At 44.9% G+C, this 18,285-nt stretch overlaps 1 protein-coding gene across 4 annotated transcripts in view; it reads right to left on the bottom strand.

Annotated features, from left to right (window-relative positions):
• LOC119442167 (collagen alpha-1(III) chain-like) overlaps nt 1-18,285 on the bottom strand; it is an 81,969-nt gene that overhangs the window by 3,041 nt on the left and 60,643 nt on the right. For 2 of the 4 annotated variants that reach the window (XM_037706929.2, XM_049661930.1), the window contains exons 14-17: nt 12,087-12,153; nt 10,039-10,137; nt 2,774-2,969; nt 1,872-2,009 (exon numbers count right to left, since the gene is read on the bottom strand). In XM_037706929.2, the coding sequence (XP_037562857.1) occupies nt 1,974-2,009; nt 2,774-2,969; nt 10,039-10,137; nt 12,087-12,153 (398 nt within the window). In that variant the 3' untranslated portion in view covers nt 1,872-1,973. The remainder of the gene's footprint in view (nt 1-1,871; nt 2,010-2,773; nt 2,970-10,038; nt 10,138-12,086; nt 12,154-18,285) is intronic. The other 2 variants (XM_037706928.2, XM_037706930.2) reach the window with 1 other exon arrangement.

Here is an 18,285-nt window from a genome sequence, read left to right as displayed (position 1 = left end):
AGAGTCCGCGTTGTCCACATGCTTATGGACATCGACGTGTGTTATGCCAATAAGAGACCAACACAGGTTATAGTCAGATCCACATCCATAGTCTGGTTAGATGCTTCTCGCATGAGTCAGGTGCTGTTTCTCGTAAGCCCAGTTTGCACAGTTGGCCAACCTTGTTTAGGCATCATGAGTGTGCCTCGGCGGCAGTCTTTCACAGTGAAAGAGAAACTGAAGATCATAGCCGCTGCTGAAGAAATCGGCAACAGAGCTGCTGCGAGATGGTTCCAAAGACGATTCCGTTTTTGAGAGCGTCGATGAAGCCTCGGATGGCTGGCAGTGAATCGGACGACAGCACTGACAACGTTGCGGCAGTCGTTTTGAAATAAATTTGTTTTGAAAACGAAATGATGACTGCACGTAGTTGTAACTTCCTAGTCCTCATTTTTTCGGATACACGTGCGGGTTATACGCGAGGTTATTTTTTTCTTTTTCGTGGAGTTCAAAGTTAGGGGTGCGGTTTATATGCAAGGACGGGTTACACCCGTGAAAATACGGTAATCACAACCTTTAACTAAGGCATCAATTGTAGTTTATGTGTTGCTTTGAGATGTTAAAAGCCATAAAAAAAATCAACATGCTAACTTCGTTTAACTGCACACAAATCATAAAGGTACTCGAAAAAGGTGAAGTGCACAAACCACCACCAACCACAAGGCTTTTAAACGGTTAGCATTGGCTCAGCTTTTGGACGTCACTGACTTTGTTATAGCACCGAAACTTCGGGCTTTCAAGGCCTTGAAAATAGCATTGTGAATATCAAGGACTTTCAAGCGTTTCAAAGACTGCAACAATGAAGGAATGATGGGGGTGGAGGCACTTGCCAGATGTTGACTAGTGTAAGAAAAGAAAGACAACAAGCAAGTGGAAAATATAATCCACAAGGGCATCAAAAGGAGAGCAGGATAGAAAGCATGTAGGAGGCATGCAAGCCAAACTGCATGCACTCGAAAGTGCAATAGCCTTGATCATGGCAAAAAGTAATTCCTGATGAAAAGCAGAACTATTTAGCAACGATTAAGGGGGGACACAGACTGGAGCACCTGTGACAGGTATGCAGGCCTGACAACCTTTACAGAGTGTTGTTTCACATTTTTCAGTGTTACATTATTCTGAGCTCCATTTAACGACATCATCAGCCATTTACCATGAACTCTGTCCCTCTCAATGAGTTTTTAATCTGCACAAGAATCTGGCAGCACATTTTATTTGGCTGAGCAATAGAACTCATTAATAGTTTTTATTGGGAAAATTGGTTAAGCTCTATGTAGACATGCAACCAAGCACTAGCAGTTAGCTCTGAAAGAAGGGACACCAGTGTCTTTATTTGTCATGCAGAATTATGACCTCGATTTGAAGTGCAGCTTCTGGTCAGAAAATGCTTCCAGACTCGAAAGTTGTATGCACAGCCACGAGTGTCGCCATCGAGATTGCAGCAGTAAGCAAAAGAAAATTGTAAATTCTACTGCCACAAAAAATTTTACATGCAACATTACACAGCCACAAGCATGCAGCTTTAAACCTAGGACTTGTTCCTGACTGATAAACGGACCTGAATTTAATTAAATCAAGAAAAGTAGCTGCTGCCATGCAGAACAAGAGATGTCAAAGCAGACACCGGGGATATCTGACACATTCATGTTTACCAGTAGTTGCAAAATTTTGAGATCACTATGCAGAATACCCATTTCATGCCCAAGCGAAGCGCATAAGGAAAGTAGTCATCTCGCGAGGGTCGAAAAAAGGGTGCTTTGTGCTATAGGACCCTACAGACGAGAGAAGGAGTGTGGACAGGGGGGACAAGTGGCAGCACCAGCGAGACAGACCCTCATTGTCATCCTCAGACTTGCACTCCTCGACGAGCACCATGTGCTTGCTGCTGTCAGAGATCTCAGCCTTGGTGGGTGACTCCCCGCCACTCTCCTCGCTCACGGGGGATGCCACCGCCACCTTAGGGACTGCCGCTGCGAGCAGCACACCAGAGTAAAACAAGGGATCACGGCGGGGGGGGCCTCAATGCGACCGCATTCCACACAGCAGCACACAAAACACAGGAGGCTGGCTGTGAGAGCAAAGTTTCTTAACTACTTAATTAAATGTTTAATTAATGAATCACTTAATTAAAAAAGCCAAGGGACAAAATGTATTTCAAGTGCAAACCAAAAAGAGGATGCTCCTGGCACTAAATGTCAAAACCAGCTGGCTTGAAGAACCAGCTGGTCGGGCCCAGTCTCCGATACCAACTATTTGCTCTGCGGTGTGGGTGCACTGGTATGGCAAGCACCCGTGCAATGTGGTGTTCCTACCAAAATACCACCAGAAGCATTTCATTCGATCACAGTGATCACACGAGCTCAGAGCTTTGTTGCGCACACCGCAAAGAACAGAAAATCGATGATACGGATTTCTTGGGACCTCAGAAAATATTTATATCATCAGATCCACAACATACACAACCACAGCATCAAAGTGAAGGTAAGACGTTTTTCGGTTGCCTATTTGAGTGCCTGAAAAGTTAACTGGCCTGCTGTATTGGCAAAAATTCCTTTCGGCTGCCTAACCCTCATTGCACACTATGCACACAACTAGAACTGAGCGTAAGGTACTGAGCAATGCAAAACTGAGAAATGAGTGCACCATGCTGTATTCTGGAAGACACAATTTAGGTTCTAATAATATGCAGCAGCTTAAGAGACAAGCATCCAGACAGATAGCTTGCTGCACCCACCTTCAGGCATGCTGGTATCAGGTGACTGGTCAGGTCTCTCGGCAGCTTCGTCCTGGCTACTACTGCGGCTAGTTTTGGTTGCTGGCGCCTTCTCACGGGCACGTCGTGGAGATGAACCACGGCTGCCCCCTGATCCGCCTTCCCTGATGTCATCCGTTTCAGGTTTCCCATCTCCCTCGCCGCGCTTGGATACCTCCTGCCATTGGGGCGTGAGTGCAAATGGGATACCATCACACACTAATGCCGCTGCTTAACACAATCGGCTCATCAGTTTTACAGTGAGCTGACATAATACAAGACATCAAATCAAGAAAAGTAAGTACAATGCTCTCTTGTGCACATCAAAATGATGAAGATGCTTCCAGAACCAAAAAACTGTGACCATGCTATAGTGGCGACGTTTTCTAGCACTGAATACAGCTGCAATATGACATGGAGGCATGCAGACTATTCTGCTCACACACATACCTGTATGCCCAATGTGTCACAGCAGCCATGTTTTTTCTAATTAAACTGACCAAATGCTTTAGTTATAATGGCTTAATTACCAGTTAGGTGACACCTTTTGAAGAGTAGACCACAGAGTAGATAACAAGACTGGGCAGTACGCGGCAGTACATGGCTCAGGCAGTACATGGCATACAGGGGTCCCGTGTCAAAATATGCAAGTGCCTTGGACTTGCCGCAAAACATGTGCTCTACGCGCAAAGCAACAAGCAGGTGTGCCGGACCAGGCCAAGAATCTTCGGAGTTCTGTGTCACTTCCAGCAAATGGTAACAGTGTCATTTTTCTGGCATCATTGTCAAGGCCATCAATATATATGTGTGTCTTTTGTAATGTATTCACTTGCCTTTCGAAAGCAACATTTTGCATTGAGCCCTCTTCTATACTACTGCACACGTGTTGCTCCCACTCAATGCAAGAGTCATAAAATATTTCTGTGTTACAGAAACAGCACAGCGTCTTCATGACAACAGTGCCCAGTAACTGTAACTAAAATGGTAAAATAGCCAGGAGCACCGCAATATCTCCCCCAAGGATAAAAGAAAATGATATCAATATTCATCAAGCCAACATAATAAAATGTTATAGGATTACGAAAGACATATTATAAGCATGTGGGCTCTTTTTCAAATACAGTAGAACCTCGTTGATGCAATCCCGTTATGTACAATATCTTGGCGCCAACGTTTGCAATCGAAAAAAAAAAAAAGACGCATTAGAGTTATGGATATTTTTATTTTACATTCCCGGGAAACACAATTTTTCGGCACCAACGTTCAGTACGTAGACAAACTGTGATCGTATGATACGTTTTCCGGCCACTAGATTCCATGTAAACAAGACAATGCGTCAGGCACACGCGATCGAGTAGAGTAGCTGCCCACCGCGGCAGCTTCACTGCAATACTCAGTTTCTTATTCCGTATCAGCAAATTTCGGTCGTCGCATGCCGTCGTTCGCCAACCCTATCGCCGCCAACCCTATTGCGATAAGCATCTTGTGGGGATTGAGGGTTGCGCCGGCAATCGGGCTTCACTGCTCTGCCATCCCTCGCCATCGTTCCCCGCTGGCCTCCTTCTCCGCCCGCGCCGCCTAACCGGTTCCCGCGGTTGGCGCTGCGCACGCGCGGTTTTAAAGCCCCTTGATGTTAGAAAGTAGCGACTCTCCCCCACGCGCGCGCTTTCCTCCTCAATTCTCCTCGGATTTCTCCCCTCACGGGCCGGCGCGGCGCTGACCCCTCCAGTGGCTCGCTGCAGCCGCATTAGAATCAATGCGCGCGCTTGTTTATTCGGCCCTTTCAAGCGTTGTATGGGAATTTCTCCTTGTGAAACTGTCATGACGAAAGTACGTTTCCGATAGAACGTCGTGCCATTCTTTTAGGACGCTTCGATAAATACAAGCGGAAGCGCTCCGAAAAAACTTGGTACCAAGCAGTGGCTGAGCTGTTTACCTCTACGTCGCCACTTGGGTTGTCCGTAACGCGGAGGTGTATTGGTGCAACAATATAAGCAGCGAGTATAAACGAGAATTTGGTTCACTATCTTCGCTCTTAAAAGGCTCAGAGAAGGTAACCAAGAAGAAATGTAGTTACTTAAAGTGAATTCGCCAAAATGAGTGGCCAAAAGCCTTGTACCAATGCCACTGTGCGAAATACGTGCTGTGTTTGCGAAACAGCCAACATAGAACTTTACACACGCACCTGTATTCCGTCACTATGAAACGACGAGAAATTACATTCCATGATACTTAGGTTACATCTGGGAGTAACCTAAGTCTCTCTCTCAAAAAAAAAAAAAAAAAAAGGCTGATTGCTTACACGGAAACTGCTAAGACTGGCACTTGATAATTAACTTACAGACTTCAAGATGTCAAGTTTATCAGAATTGAGGGAGATTATCAGAAGCGCGTGGCTTGTACTTAATGAGCATGCGCGAATAATACATAATACCACTTATCTACCTATATATTGCGGTTCATGCCTTCGCAACATAAAGTACATAAAGAAAAAAAAATGCTCGCAGTATTGAAACTTTGCAAAGATACAATAAGCACGCAATAAGAGTAAAATAGTTCCTTGGCTTCACAAGTATCAGGCGCACACACAGACATGAACACACATACATGACACACATACATGAACACACATACATGAACACACATACAGAACACACATACATGCACACACATACATGCACCACATACACGCACACAAGCACGCACATACACAAACACGCACACACACACACAACGACAAAATAGAGTTACAGGCATTAACTCACAAATTACATACATTTGAAAACTAACGCACGAGCGAAAACACAAAAGCTTTGTCACGGCTCGAAGAGTCAACGAAAATTTCAGCCGACTCACTTTAAAAAAAAACTATAGGCACAGTTATCGGTGCTCTGTATTGAACTGAACGAAGAGTCCGGCTATGGGGCGAAGAGCATTAAAATCTCCATGCAACTTCATCCACAAATATGAGGAAAGCTGCAACATTCACCTCGCAAAGAACGGCGTGCTTAGAAGGACGAAATCCCTTCTCCCTGTTATGGAGCCACTGCTTCCGACGCACGACATTCCGTTCACCTCGGGGATAAAATAAGGCTTGCCCTTCTCTGGCCTGCTGCTGCATTGAACCGCGCAGCAGCAAGGCATTTCCACGAGAACGAATCTCAGATTCCTACGAAAGGATGGAAAAACTTGGGAAACACACGTTCGGAGCGGCAGGTCGACCACCACTTGGACTGCTCGTGGCGAGCGGGAGAAACTAAAGGCGGCGCGAAAGCAAGTTTCGCGCCGTTTTCGTGACGTCAGGGTCACCTGACGGGGTAGTCTCGAGCGCCGCAGCCATTCAGCGTGGCGGATGCGCTCCCTCCGCGAAAGAGGGGAGAAAAAGAGGAGGTTGACCGCGCCGGCGAGGGTGTTTGCGGCGTAGATCAAGCGTGTCGCTACTTTCTAACATCAAGGGGCTTTAGGCGGTTTGCGGTGAGGGCGGAGCGCTGACGTCACGACGCGGCCGGTTGTGGGCTGCTAGCGGGAAGCGTGGACTTCTCTCCGGGACCAGCGCACGGTACGTCATGCTTTCCTCTCGTCCGCCGACACCTTTGTGACTAGGACTGAGCTCGCGCACGGTGCCTTTGCCCGTGCGGGGAGCGCGTACTTTGTGCTGATCCTTTCCCGACGCTAAGCCGACGAGCGGTGCCATTAGTGCTCGCGCGAGGTCGTACCTCGCCGAGCCGCACTTGCCGAAAGCCTAAGCCGAAGGATATTGCCCTGCTCTCGCGAGTTGACCCATTGGTTATCGCCAGAGCAAGTAGCATAGCCGCCGGGACTTTTCCTAGCGGCGTGTCCTAGCTTGAGCCTGTGCTCTCGCCGCGACGTGCTATAGGCGCCTGTTATTGTATTTTCGCCCCAGTGCGGGACCCCTTTGGCTCCCCTCCGTGCGGGTTTGTGCAGTGCTGGTGCCGACGGTTTCAGTAAACAGTTTCCGTCAACTCAGGGCTTTACTGTGTTTTTGCGTGCGTCGCTCGGTAGCCCCTTGCGGCCTCTGAGCTCGCGCGCGAGCGGTGCTGGAGGCGACGGCTGACGCGGCCCTGTGGCTCGCTAAGCTCAAACCCGCGGTGGTTGGTCTCCTGTGAGACACCAAGAACCCACAATCTTCACCTAACTGTTTTACAGCGCAGGGAGCATCATGCCGTCGGAAGTGCACTAGTTAAACCTGGATATAACGAAAGTGACAATTACCGAAAAACTTCGTTATAAAGAGGATTTCATTATATGCAGATTCGGCACAAAAATTCGAAAAAAAAAAAAACGCTTACCGTATTTACTCGATTCTAACGTGCCCTCGATTGTAACACGCACCCGTTTTCCGTGACCAAAAGGGAGGAAAAAAAATCCTTTACAGTACTGCGCACATCATGCTTTCATATGGACACAACTATTGCTCAAATAATACTACCAATACACTAAAGTTGCGATGAATAAAAGTCCCAGTTTCACCCGAAAGGCGAAGCATCGATTGCAACAGCAAATTAGCAGACAGCTATACGAAGTAAGGATAGGTTTTATCGGCCGTATAAACTTGTAAACATTCGCTGTTTAACTGAACTGGTAGACTGATGCCTAAGCACACGGACTACAGCACATGGTCGAAGCTACGGGAGCTAGGCTTGAAGTGCATAGGAAGCGGCCATATTGAAATGCTGATGGCGATATGGTAGCACAAATTTAGGGCCGTACTCTATTCTAACGCGCAGAAATTTTGACCAATTTTTTGAAAAAAAAGCTTTTTTTCTTTCGGCAAACAATAAACATTTCTTTCTCTCTTTTCGTTCGGCAACATCAACTGGAAAAGGAGAGTGCGGCTTGGCGGCTAGGCCAGCTGCAGCACGCGGCGGGCTCAAGCTTGAATGAGGGAGGGGGAAAGGTCACGCTCGCGGCGGCAGATCGCCGGCTCGAGGGATGCAGGCCGCCTTGTGCAGCATGCACGCACGCACATGCGCGCTCGATTTCGCCTCACAGTCACCGTGAATTTGAGCGTGCCAAGCGCGCCGCCGCTGCTTCGCATTCCGTCGCGGCGGAGAAGGTGCTTCCGGTTGCTGCTCGCGCAAGAGTGACAAAATTTGGGGCGAAATCTGTAGGTTGTTGGCGAGGAAAATTTGTTATTTCGAGGGGGGGGGGGGGGGTCTCCCGCTGCCACTTCATTACGTAGAGGTCTCAAATACATGTGCTTCTATGGAGTAACGGCGGAGATCGAAAAATTCGTTCTAGCCAGGAATTCATTATATGGAGGTTCATTATGGGCAGGTTTAACTGTAAACACTTTAAGTAGGCGATACCCAGATGCACTGCCGTTCCTTGCTTGCAGGCAGTGCGATGTGAGCGTCCCATTTCACTCCGGTGGCATCTGGCACTGCCCACCGGCTCTATTTGGTTTTGGTTCCCATCACCATCTTAAAGGGGCCCTGAACCACTTTTTATCGAAGTGGAGAAAGACATTTGAAGTGAAAATAGACTATTTCAGAATCACTTTGTTGCAAAAAGTACTTCAATGTGTTCAGCAGAAGCGGAGTTATCAACAATCAAGCACGGCCTCCACTGCGCTCCCCTTCCTCCTCCAAAGCCTTGCACTGCGAAGGCTACGGCGGAGACGTCACCGTGATGTCCGAGACATCACCGTGGAGCGCAGTTCAAATTTTTGATTCGATGCCAACGCCGCGCTAAACGTAAGCCAAACGCGGCTGTCCTCAGAGAGACACATTGAGCTTAGCCACTGGACCCGAGGCAGCACCTCGTGGCGGCCGCGGTGTAGCCGACAGCAATGACCAATAGCAGCCGCGTATTGGAGTGCGCTTTATGACGAAATAAAGCGCACAGAAAAGAGCGAGGATCATGGGGTTTTCGAAATGAGAGTGTTTGAGAAAAAGGTGACTTTGCGCTCCGCTTGCGAGCTCCCCGAACCGCGTACGAAAGCAGAACTTGGCTGAGATGTTCACAGCAGCGTATGCTACCTGCGGACTATGTTATTTCACAAAGCCCGAGGGGTTGTTCAGGGCCCCTTTAAAACACTGCTCAATAAGAAAACAACAAAACGCATATCGTGTCGCCGATGCCCACACAAGTACGACTTGTGTCAGTGTCTCCTCCTGCCACGTGCTGCAACGATTCGCGCAACGCTCCACAATATATAGATGTCAACTACAGTTGAGTCTGTCGATTTTTTTAGTTATTTCGCATTGTGCATTTTTTTTCAAAACGTGTGAACGAGGTTCTACTGTAGTTGCAGACACTGACTGAATCTTTTTTTCTTGCTTTCATTGTACGTGCTACTTCGAAACAATGTTTATTGTATAGACAGCTAAGAAGAGGACAGAATCAACTTCAAATAAGAAATATAATATTTTTTTGCAAAACAATTACTAATACAGTTGACTTTCATTTCTTTGCCCTGGCTGCCTGTGCAAAATTGACTTGAGCTACGTAATTTTTAAATAAAGTGCAGTGCTTAACGTGCACAGGCACCTTGTAACTTTTTTTGGATTCAAGAATACAGCCTAATAAAACGGTGGGTAGCACAGGCTGGCCACATACAGCTGTTTCCAAATTGCTTACACGCACTGTAGAATCGCACTCATGACATACACTTGAAGTTGCAGAAACGAAGCAAGCTAGAATTAAAAAGTACATGCTCATTTTTTTTTACAGCTTGTACAAGATGCATGGTGCGCAAGCAATTTCTGCGGAATAGTTGGCAAGCTGCTGCAGCATCCAATTTGGCAACAAGAGGAGGAGGGGAGTGATGCTGTGGCACCATCAGGTATGGCAGAATTCACTATAGAATGTATCAAAGGGGCCCCGAACAATCGAATCTATGCTTTATTTTAGCAGTGTCGATCCCCTTGCAGTTGGAGCCATTAATATGACTCCCCTGCAGTAATCTTACTCACTTAGCCCATTCTAAGTGAAAGCTTAGCTAAGTGCAACTATATGGCTCACACAACTGTGGGCTGTATTCTCTGTCAATCACTCTTAGCAACAGCTTTACTTTCATGTTACCTGGCACATGGCACAATGCCACACTGGAGTGACAGGCGTTTTGCCCACTGGTTAGCAGATGAGAGTCCACTGAAAGTGATATCCCCAAGACTGATTGACAGAGAACTCCATTTCATGTGTAACAGCCAAATGGCGACTACCATGGACTGCCCGAAGCCCTACTGCCCTACTGTTCACAAGCAAGTTCAAACAGCAGCCACCTTGGTGCTCCTAGCTGGCGGCCTCCTTCGCTCGTAACCGCGATTGGGCGAACGGAACGTGACCGTCCGCCCCCGCGTCCATCCCGGCTTGTACCCGTCCTGCGGTAGAAAGATCCCCAACACAGAGATAAATACAGCTTGCTTTAACACATGGAAAAATGGCAATTCTAAAGGTTCGAACATGAACGGCATTAAGAACAACTGTTGAAACTAACTTTTTTTTTTTTACTTGCATAATCTTTAGCTTCACCAGACAAACAACAAGAATTTTTAATGCCTAACCAGATAAACGCCGTAAGACTGTTTTTACAGGTTACTTAAAGGACAACTGTCGTGATTTCTCAATGTCCACTGTATATTTTTGAATATACCTTCTCCTTTCGACTCTGATTATCTATGCCAAATAATATGGCTGCAAGAAATTTAGTTTTGCGGAAAATTAATGTTAAAAATTGGTTGCGTGTTCCTGACTCATCCCCATGAATGTACGACTTTTTATGGGCCACCCTGTGTGTGTGACGTCGGAGACTACACTTTTACTTCGCCTAGAAACGACAAAACTGGCTCCTTTTGCTACGAGACGACGCCCACAATCATCATTTTGACAGACGTGATAACAGGCGCTTCTCTTCATCTTGCCACACCACAATGCTTAGAGCTTGAGCACGTCAGCTGCCTCCCATAGCGGCGGCTGGTCAAAAGCAAGCGGCGATCCTTCAGCGCTCATACTGTCATTGAATTGGTCGCTGAAATTGTCGGTCTAGTTCGAAAGAGCTGTAAAAGCTCCCCATGTCGTCAGAAGACTTTATCAGTTTTGCATTTTTGGCGTTAGCATGTTTACATTACGGTAGTATAGGATCTGACGCCATCGACCCATTGCGACGTCTCATGAACCAGCTACCCATTTCGGTTTCAGGATCTCGTTTATTGATTATTTAAAATTACTGATGAGTTTCTAAGCAAAGTGAACTACCCTCGTGGTGACAGGATTATCAATGCCATTTGAAAATGACAATATCCTTAAATGGTTACAAAAATGCCGGAGTTGCCCTCAGGAGTAGCACTCAGCAGTTGGTGCCTTCTCCTCTATTACAATGTGCCGTCTATTTCCACCCGTTCACGGATGGATGCCTTCCCATTCTTCCCCACATCTATGCTGCCCCCTGTGCCCAGTTTTCATATTACATCCCCTCAGCGATGTGCTAGTTCTGAAAAAACGTTTTCAATGTCTGGCCGGGTGTGCTTCTGTGCATACTGTAATGCACTGCAACTAGGCAGCAAAGTTAGAATGGAGACTAGAAAGGCTAACGCATTTAAAAAAAAGTACTGTTGACTCGTGCTACTTCGAACACCTAAAAACCATAACTACATAATTATCCGATGTCAAATAAAATAAAGCACAAAGCATAATAAGTGGTTACAACATAAACAGATTTGCCCATTAAATAATGTAAAATAGTGAGTAGTAGTTCCTGGTTGTCGAAGGGAGAGGGTGCCACTTGCATTGCATGTACAATTATGTTCCATATGAGTCGCAATACTGGTGCCGATAAAAGGTGCCCCAAGACTACACAGCAGCGCAACATACTAAAAAAAATTTTTTAAAAATCCAGAACTAAGCACTGTTCCAATTACAGATAGTTATTGGGCAAATTTTTCGTATGTCAGAGCTGACGTGCATTTTTGGTGCTCCTCCGAGCAGGGGCACTGGTGTTGCTGCTAATATTGAATGCAATTGTACCTTAAAGTATCCCAGCTACGAAACATCCAGCTTGTTCAGTGGCACTATTTCACAGTGGTGAATGTTTACATCACATGAATATCAAATGCTGGCACACACTTTGGGTAATCATGCCTTATGAATCAGTACTTTCCATGTTTTAGACTCTAGGATGTCAAAAAGTTTCAATTGCCCTAAAACGTTGAGACTCTAAAATGCAATAAAAACATTGTAAGCAGATTAAAGTCTTAAGTATTGTTTGTATTAACCGTAATTTTTAATAATGCAAGTTCAAATTATTGCAAGTTATTTGCACTCGTTCTATTACCTCGAGTCTCTGGAGTCAAGGAGTGGGTCAGGTTCTCTTCTGCTGTAACGGCTTGGACCAGAGTCGTCTGAAGAAAGAATTTTGACAGACAAATGTGTAAAAAGGTCTAACATGTGAGGAATGAACAGGGTTATTAACATTAAACCCAACTGGCAAAACTGTTCTACGAATAAGTTGCTACTGCATGATCTGTCCACGGATAACCAATAAAAGTGGCTTTGGTTATACAAAAGCAATAGGCCATGCTCAGTGTCCGAAATTACTAGAAAAGAAATTTAGGTTATAATTATGGGCCAGAGGTGTTAAGGCTATTTGTGCACCCTTAAAGAGTTTTACAGAAGTTCGACCAAAGTAGTAGTGCTGCAGCTGGCGTCCGGCCTCAATACATACAGTCAACATCCGATTTTTCAGTTTGTCTAGGGCCGGGAAAATGTAAAAAACGTCAAGTTACTTTTACTGCCCCCAAGGACTCAATTTGCCACAAGCAAGTCAGAAATAGCTCTGAAGGCCAGCCAGTACACTTATTAGCTGTAGTATCAGTAAATTTGTCGTTGCAGCCACAACGATGACGACTAATCCATTCGTCTTTATAGCAAGCTCACTACTGCACACTGAACGCGCCACCCTTCCAACAGCGCTGTCTGTTGGGCACTCGATCCTCAGTTCAGCTTGGGAACCACCGTCGTCATCAACAGTCCCCGTTTTGCCAGCTATAAAGGAACGCTCCCTGCGCTCAACACTTCGTGGGCGTGGTGGCTACGCCACAATGATGATGACTAATCCAATTGTCTTCGCCACACAGGTCTGCAAACAGTTGGATGAAGCCGAAAATCACTCGCGCAGGAACCAGATTTTTTACGGCATCTCTGAAACCAACACAAAAGAAATTTTCACCCAATCGGAACACCTAACAACTAATTATTGACCTCTGTCTCAACCACTTAAATACCAACATAGATCCTAAAGATATTGATTGTGCACACTGTCTCTGTAAATTCACCCAAAACTGATGTCAGCCTATTATAGTTAAGTTCGCTTTTCATAAAACTAAATGCACAGTTCTTTCCTTTGATTGTGAATTCAAGGAAACCAACTACAGCTTTGTCGAAGATTCTTCCAGTGCCAAATGCATTGCGCGCACACGCCTTCTGGCATTTTCCAAGTCCAAATTAGTTCTATTTTCCTTTCGATTCAAAATGCTTTTCATCAGATCGCAGCGTTACACATTTGACTCATAGTCTCAAATGGTAAAATAATTTACCACCTAGGAATCATCTTGAAAACAAAAATGCCCTTTTGTACGATGCCACCCCTTCAAATGAACTTTCGTTTTCTGTCATTGTCTTCTTGACGAAATGAGAAATCATATCTAATCTTGGTTCCACATCCACAAGTAATCTTTTAGTATTAACAGAGACTTGGCTTACTAATGACGTAAGCGACGCTGAAGTTTTGGCTGACTTGCCAAACTTCAATCTATATTGGAATGACCGCAAGGTCTCCCGAGGTGGAGACGTTCTCATCGCTGCAAGTCAGCGGCTGACGTGCTGCGTTTAATATGACTTTTATGTCGCGCTACACCAAAAACAGTCATACTGGGAGTATGCTATAGACCCCCCCAAAATAGCCAAAACTTCCCAGAGAAACTTATTAATATACTAATCCAGCTTGTTGGAGCGCATCCTAATGCTAACATTCTTGTTTTCAGTGATTTGAACTACCCATACATTGACTGGCGTAACCAAGTTTCCATAGTACCTGTAAAGCAACTAATTTTATTCATGTTTGCCTTAATTTTAACCTCACACAATTAGTATCAAAACCAACACGCATCACAGAGGAATCGGCAAACATCTTGGACTTAACACTCACAAACTGTCCTGAAAGCTTCTAGTCAATTACTTACCTCAAAGAAATAAGGGATCATAAAGTTGTTCAAGCCGCATTTAGCCTCGACAGTTCCGCCACACTTTTTAAGACTACTCGCCTCTACGACAAAGCCAACTATGAAGCTATAAATGACGAGTTAATTGAGTCCCTTCCTCTTTTTGAAACTAAATTGGATCTTCTACAACACTAAAATGGACGAGCTTGTAAATAAATATACTCCTAAAATTACTTTCCGCACTAACTCCTAACGCCATGATTTACAAAATCACTCATAAGGTTAGAAAATAAAAAGCGGCTTTTTCGTGCAGTGAAAATGAAAGGTAATGCGCACGTGTGGAAAAAAATACTACGCCGCTCAGAGCCCTTACTTGAAGGAATTTGCTGCGCCAAATATTCATTCTTTCATTTTGGTCTCCCTAAACTGTGTATCATTGCGCGCAAAATGACATGGACAAAAGAGGGAACACGTATAACACACATGAAGCGCAAACTATCAACAGATTTATTGCGAGAAGACGTGACCTTTTTATACCTTGCCACAGGCAGTACAGCGCACGACACCAAGGACGGAACCACACCGACACAAAAAATCAACACGCGCGTGACGTGCTGTTCAAATACGCTATTTCCTTAGCTGATAGGGTGATAGATGTCATGCTAATACGCTTATCTTTTAAAGTTGTGATGCAGTGGGCCTCAATAATGAGGCGTGTCATGTCATTGTTCGACTTTTCAAGGATCATGCACTCTTTGAACATTGGTCTACAGCCGCATTCATCACAATGAAGTGCCAGCCACCCTCCCGTCTTGTTATTTACATTGTTAGCATGCTCGCGGAGCCGGTCGTTGATGCAACGGCCCGTTTGTCCGACATAAAAACGCTTACATGATAAAGGTAACTTATATACTACGCCGACACTGCATTTCACCCATTCGTTTTGGTGATTCTTGCCACATGCTTTCTTTTCTTTCTTGTTCGGGTTAGTAATTTTGCAAATTTTTTCAAGCTTATTCGGCGCGGAAAACACGACTCGAACATTAGCTTTTTGGCCGATCTTCTTGATGTTGTGCAACACTTTATGGATGTATGGGATTACAGTGAACTTCCTTTTTTTTTCTCCATCTCTTGGGAGGTGGGGACCACGGTGGAGCCAGATGCCCTGATATTCTTAAGTTGCTTCTCTGCTACGGACACTAACAAGTGCCTCGGGTAACCTGCTTCTAAAAGGCGTGAAGTTTGCTGGCCCAAACTTCGGCTCGTCATGTGTGGGCAAGACTTTTCCAGGGCGTTCTTAAGGCAGAGATTGGCGATTGCCCTTTTTATTAGTTTTGAATGGGCTGATTTGAACGGGAGGAGGGGTTTGTTTGCTCGTGGTTCATAGCTCCAGCACACGCAGTTTTCTTTAAAAGCGAAACTGACATCAAGAAAACGAATATTGTCTTCAGTTGGAAGTTCATGGGCGATTTGTAATAGATATAGGCATTTCTCTGCGAGAGCAAGAACTTTTGCGGATTCTCGGCTAAAATCTGTCGGGTCACACTTGAAAAGAAATAAAAAATCGTCTACGAATCGGAACCCTTTAACCACCTTAGTGGGTCGAAGTTCAGTGACTAACGACTTGTGAGGTTGTGATAAAAATAAATTGCTTAGGACTGGTGCTATGCAAGAACCTATGCAGATGCCTTTTTTCTGTAGGTAGTATCTGTCCTCCCATTTGATGAAGGTAGATTTGAGATAAAACTGGAGAAGTTCCAGAAATTGTTCATTTGAAATACCGGACTCATTCTGAAAAGCAACCCCCCCAAATGTGTCAATAGCGTGGTCCACGCATCTTAACAAACCTTTATGTGGTAAACTGTAGTATAGGTCGGTGATGTCAATAGAAAAACCTTTAAGATTTTTCGCTGGGTGTGAGTTAATGAACCATAACACCTCGTTAGAGTTCTTAATGAGCAACGGGTCGTCAACTGGTAAAAGTTCCAGTTTTTTCTGCAAGAACCTGGCCATTGCCTTCTGCCATGTGTCGTATTCATACACAATGACCCTAAGGGGGGCGTCTACTTTGTGGGTTTTAACTGTGAAGAAAACTTCAAGATGGATCTTGCAACTCTTATCTATGCTTTTCTTTAGCTGTGCAAGGTTGAGCCGCGAACATATTTTCTTAACTTCGCTTTTTTGTTTCTGCATGGAAATTCCTTCGTGACTCTTAAAAGACTTTTCGATGGCTTGTCTGGCCTTTTCACTGAAGGTGCCGGAGGTTAAAACTGCAAACTTCATTGACAAATACTGTAACCAGTATTTCGTTTCCCGCAACTGCACTATAAGCTATACGTGTATACATGGAGTGCTATGGGAAAATTAACGGGAGTCTGAAAAGACCGCACTATATCCGGTCCTGCACTATAAGCGGTTACGTTATAAGTGGTCTATACTGTATATCCAGCTATGACGTGTTCCATAAGTTTCGAACAAGTAGATATAATCGACACGGGCCTATAATTTGGTATGTTAAGCTTGTCGCCTTTCTTAAAAATCGGCACAATGAGTGCTATCTTCCAGTCATCAGGAAGCTCACTAGCGGTTAAAGAAAGCTGAAAAAGATGTGTCAAGTAGTCTGCAATCTGCGCTGCAAATCGTTTCAAGAATGCAGTAGGGATACCATCCTTACCAGCGCTTTTTTTGATGATGATGATTATTGTTGTTTATTGGCGCAAGGGCCAGATGTGGCCAAAGAGCGCCAAGACGATGGTAATGGTTTGTTAGTGGTATATGAATAGTCAATTATATGAACATTAGATGTGGCATGGCTGTAAAGGGGCCTAAAATCAGTCGCTGTAAAGTGCGTAAAATCTATATGTAATAAGATTATGGCAATGACTAATGATGTGTACTATAGACATAAACAATACATTGCGGAGGAATGATATGACTTACAAAATATTACAGATCCAAAAATTTGCCAGAAGCACAAGTGCCTAAACAGAGCCCTTAAGACACAAGGACCTGGAGGCAGGTGCTATAAAAAAACTACCACAGCAACATCCTCTGGAGAGAGGATGCGCTACGAACTTATTGGGCTAATAACGTGTAGTACAACATCGTTCAAGGAACGGAGGACTGATTTGGCGTTAAAAGAGGTTCTTCACCAATAAACATCATAGGATGAAGAGGGATATGATAGTAGTACGCTACATGGAAATGTTTCCTTCTCTCTGTTTCGGCTTCCCGACACTCCAGTAAGACGTGGATACGGTCAGCCTTTCCCCACATCTGCCACAGAGGGGAGGTTCAGCACCAGTTAAAAGGTATGAATGTGTACCATATGTATGTCCTATTCTAAGACGGCAAAAGAGAACTTCAGTGTGTCGTGAATTTGTTAATGATGACCAGTTGCCCAAAAGGGGCTTAATTACATGGAGTTTATTCTGTGTTTATTCATCCCATAAGTGTTGCCAATAGTTTCTGAGTTTTTTGCGTAGAAATGGCTTTAGGTCTGTGGCAGGAACGGGTATGGACAAATTGCTAGGTTTTGTTGCTATGGAAGTTTCCATTTTGTCGGCACGCTCGTTACCCTCTATACACCTGTGCCCAGGCACCCAACATATTACAACCTGTTGATTAGAAGCATACATATTGCAGAGCAGTGAATAGAGGTTATTTATAACAGGATTTTTCTGTTTTCGTAGCGATTTCAAAGATTTCACGACACTCAAGGAATCTGTGAATATAATGGCCTTTGGGAGCTTAGCTTTCTTGATGTGTTTAGTAGCCGACAGTAACGCATGGGCCTCTGCCATGAAGATACTGGTTTCAGGATGTAAAACGTCAAATTCAGAAAACGATGGGCCAACAGCCGCGTAAGAAACGCCGGCTTGTGATTTCGAAGCATCTGTGTAAAACTCTGGACAGGTGCACTTCGACTGAAGCTCTCGAAAGTGCATATGTATGTGCGCCTCTGGGGCGTGTTTTGTTACATCTACAAATGATGTGTCGCATTCAACGATTTGCCATTGCCACGGCGGTAACATCTCTACTGGAGCCATTAGGCAATGTTCAAGGATTGGGACATTCATTTCATCGGAAAGTTTTCTGACCCGCATTGAGAAAGGCTCTCTCACTGAGGGTCGATTATGGAATAGTGGAGCACATGCCACATCGTTAAGATGTTTGTAGCAAGGATGTCGAGGGTTAGACTGTATCTTGAGGAAACATGTGAAACTGCTGTATGTTCTTTGTAGGTGAAGGGACCACTCATTTGATTCTACGTATACTCTCAATAGGGCTTGTTCTGAAGGCGCCTGTGGCTAA

This window comes from Dermacentor silvarum, chromosome 2, assembly GCF_013339745.2.
Source record: "Dermacentor silvarum isolate Dsil-2018 chromosome 2, BIME_Dsil_1.4, whole genome shotgun sequence".
Taxonomy (NCBI): Eukaryota; Metazoa; Arthropoda; class Arachnida; order Ixodida; family Ixodidae; genus Dermacentor; species Dermacentor silvarum.
The sequence above is the reverse complement of the archived record's forward strand: the minus strand, read 5'-3'. Positions and strand labels throughout refer to the sequence as shown.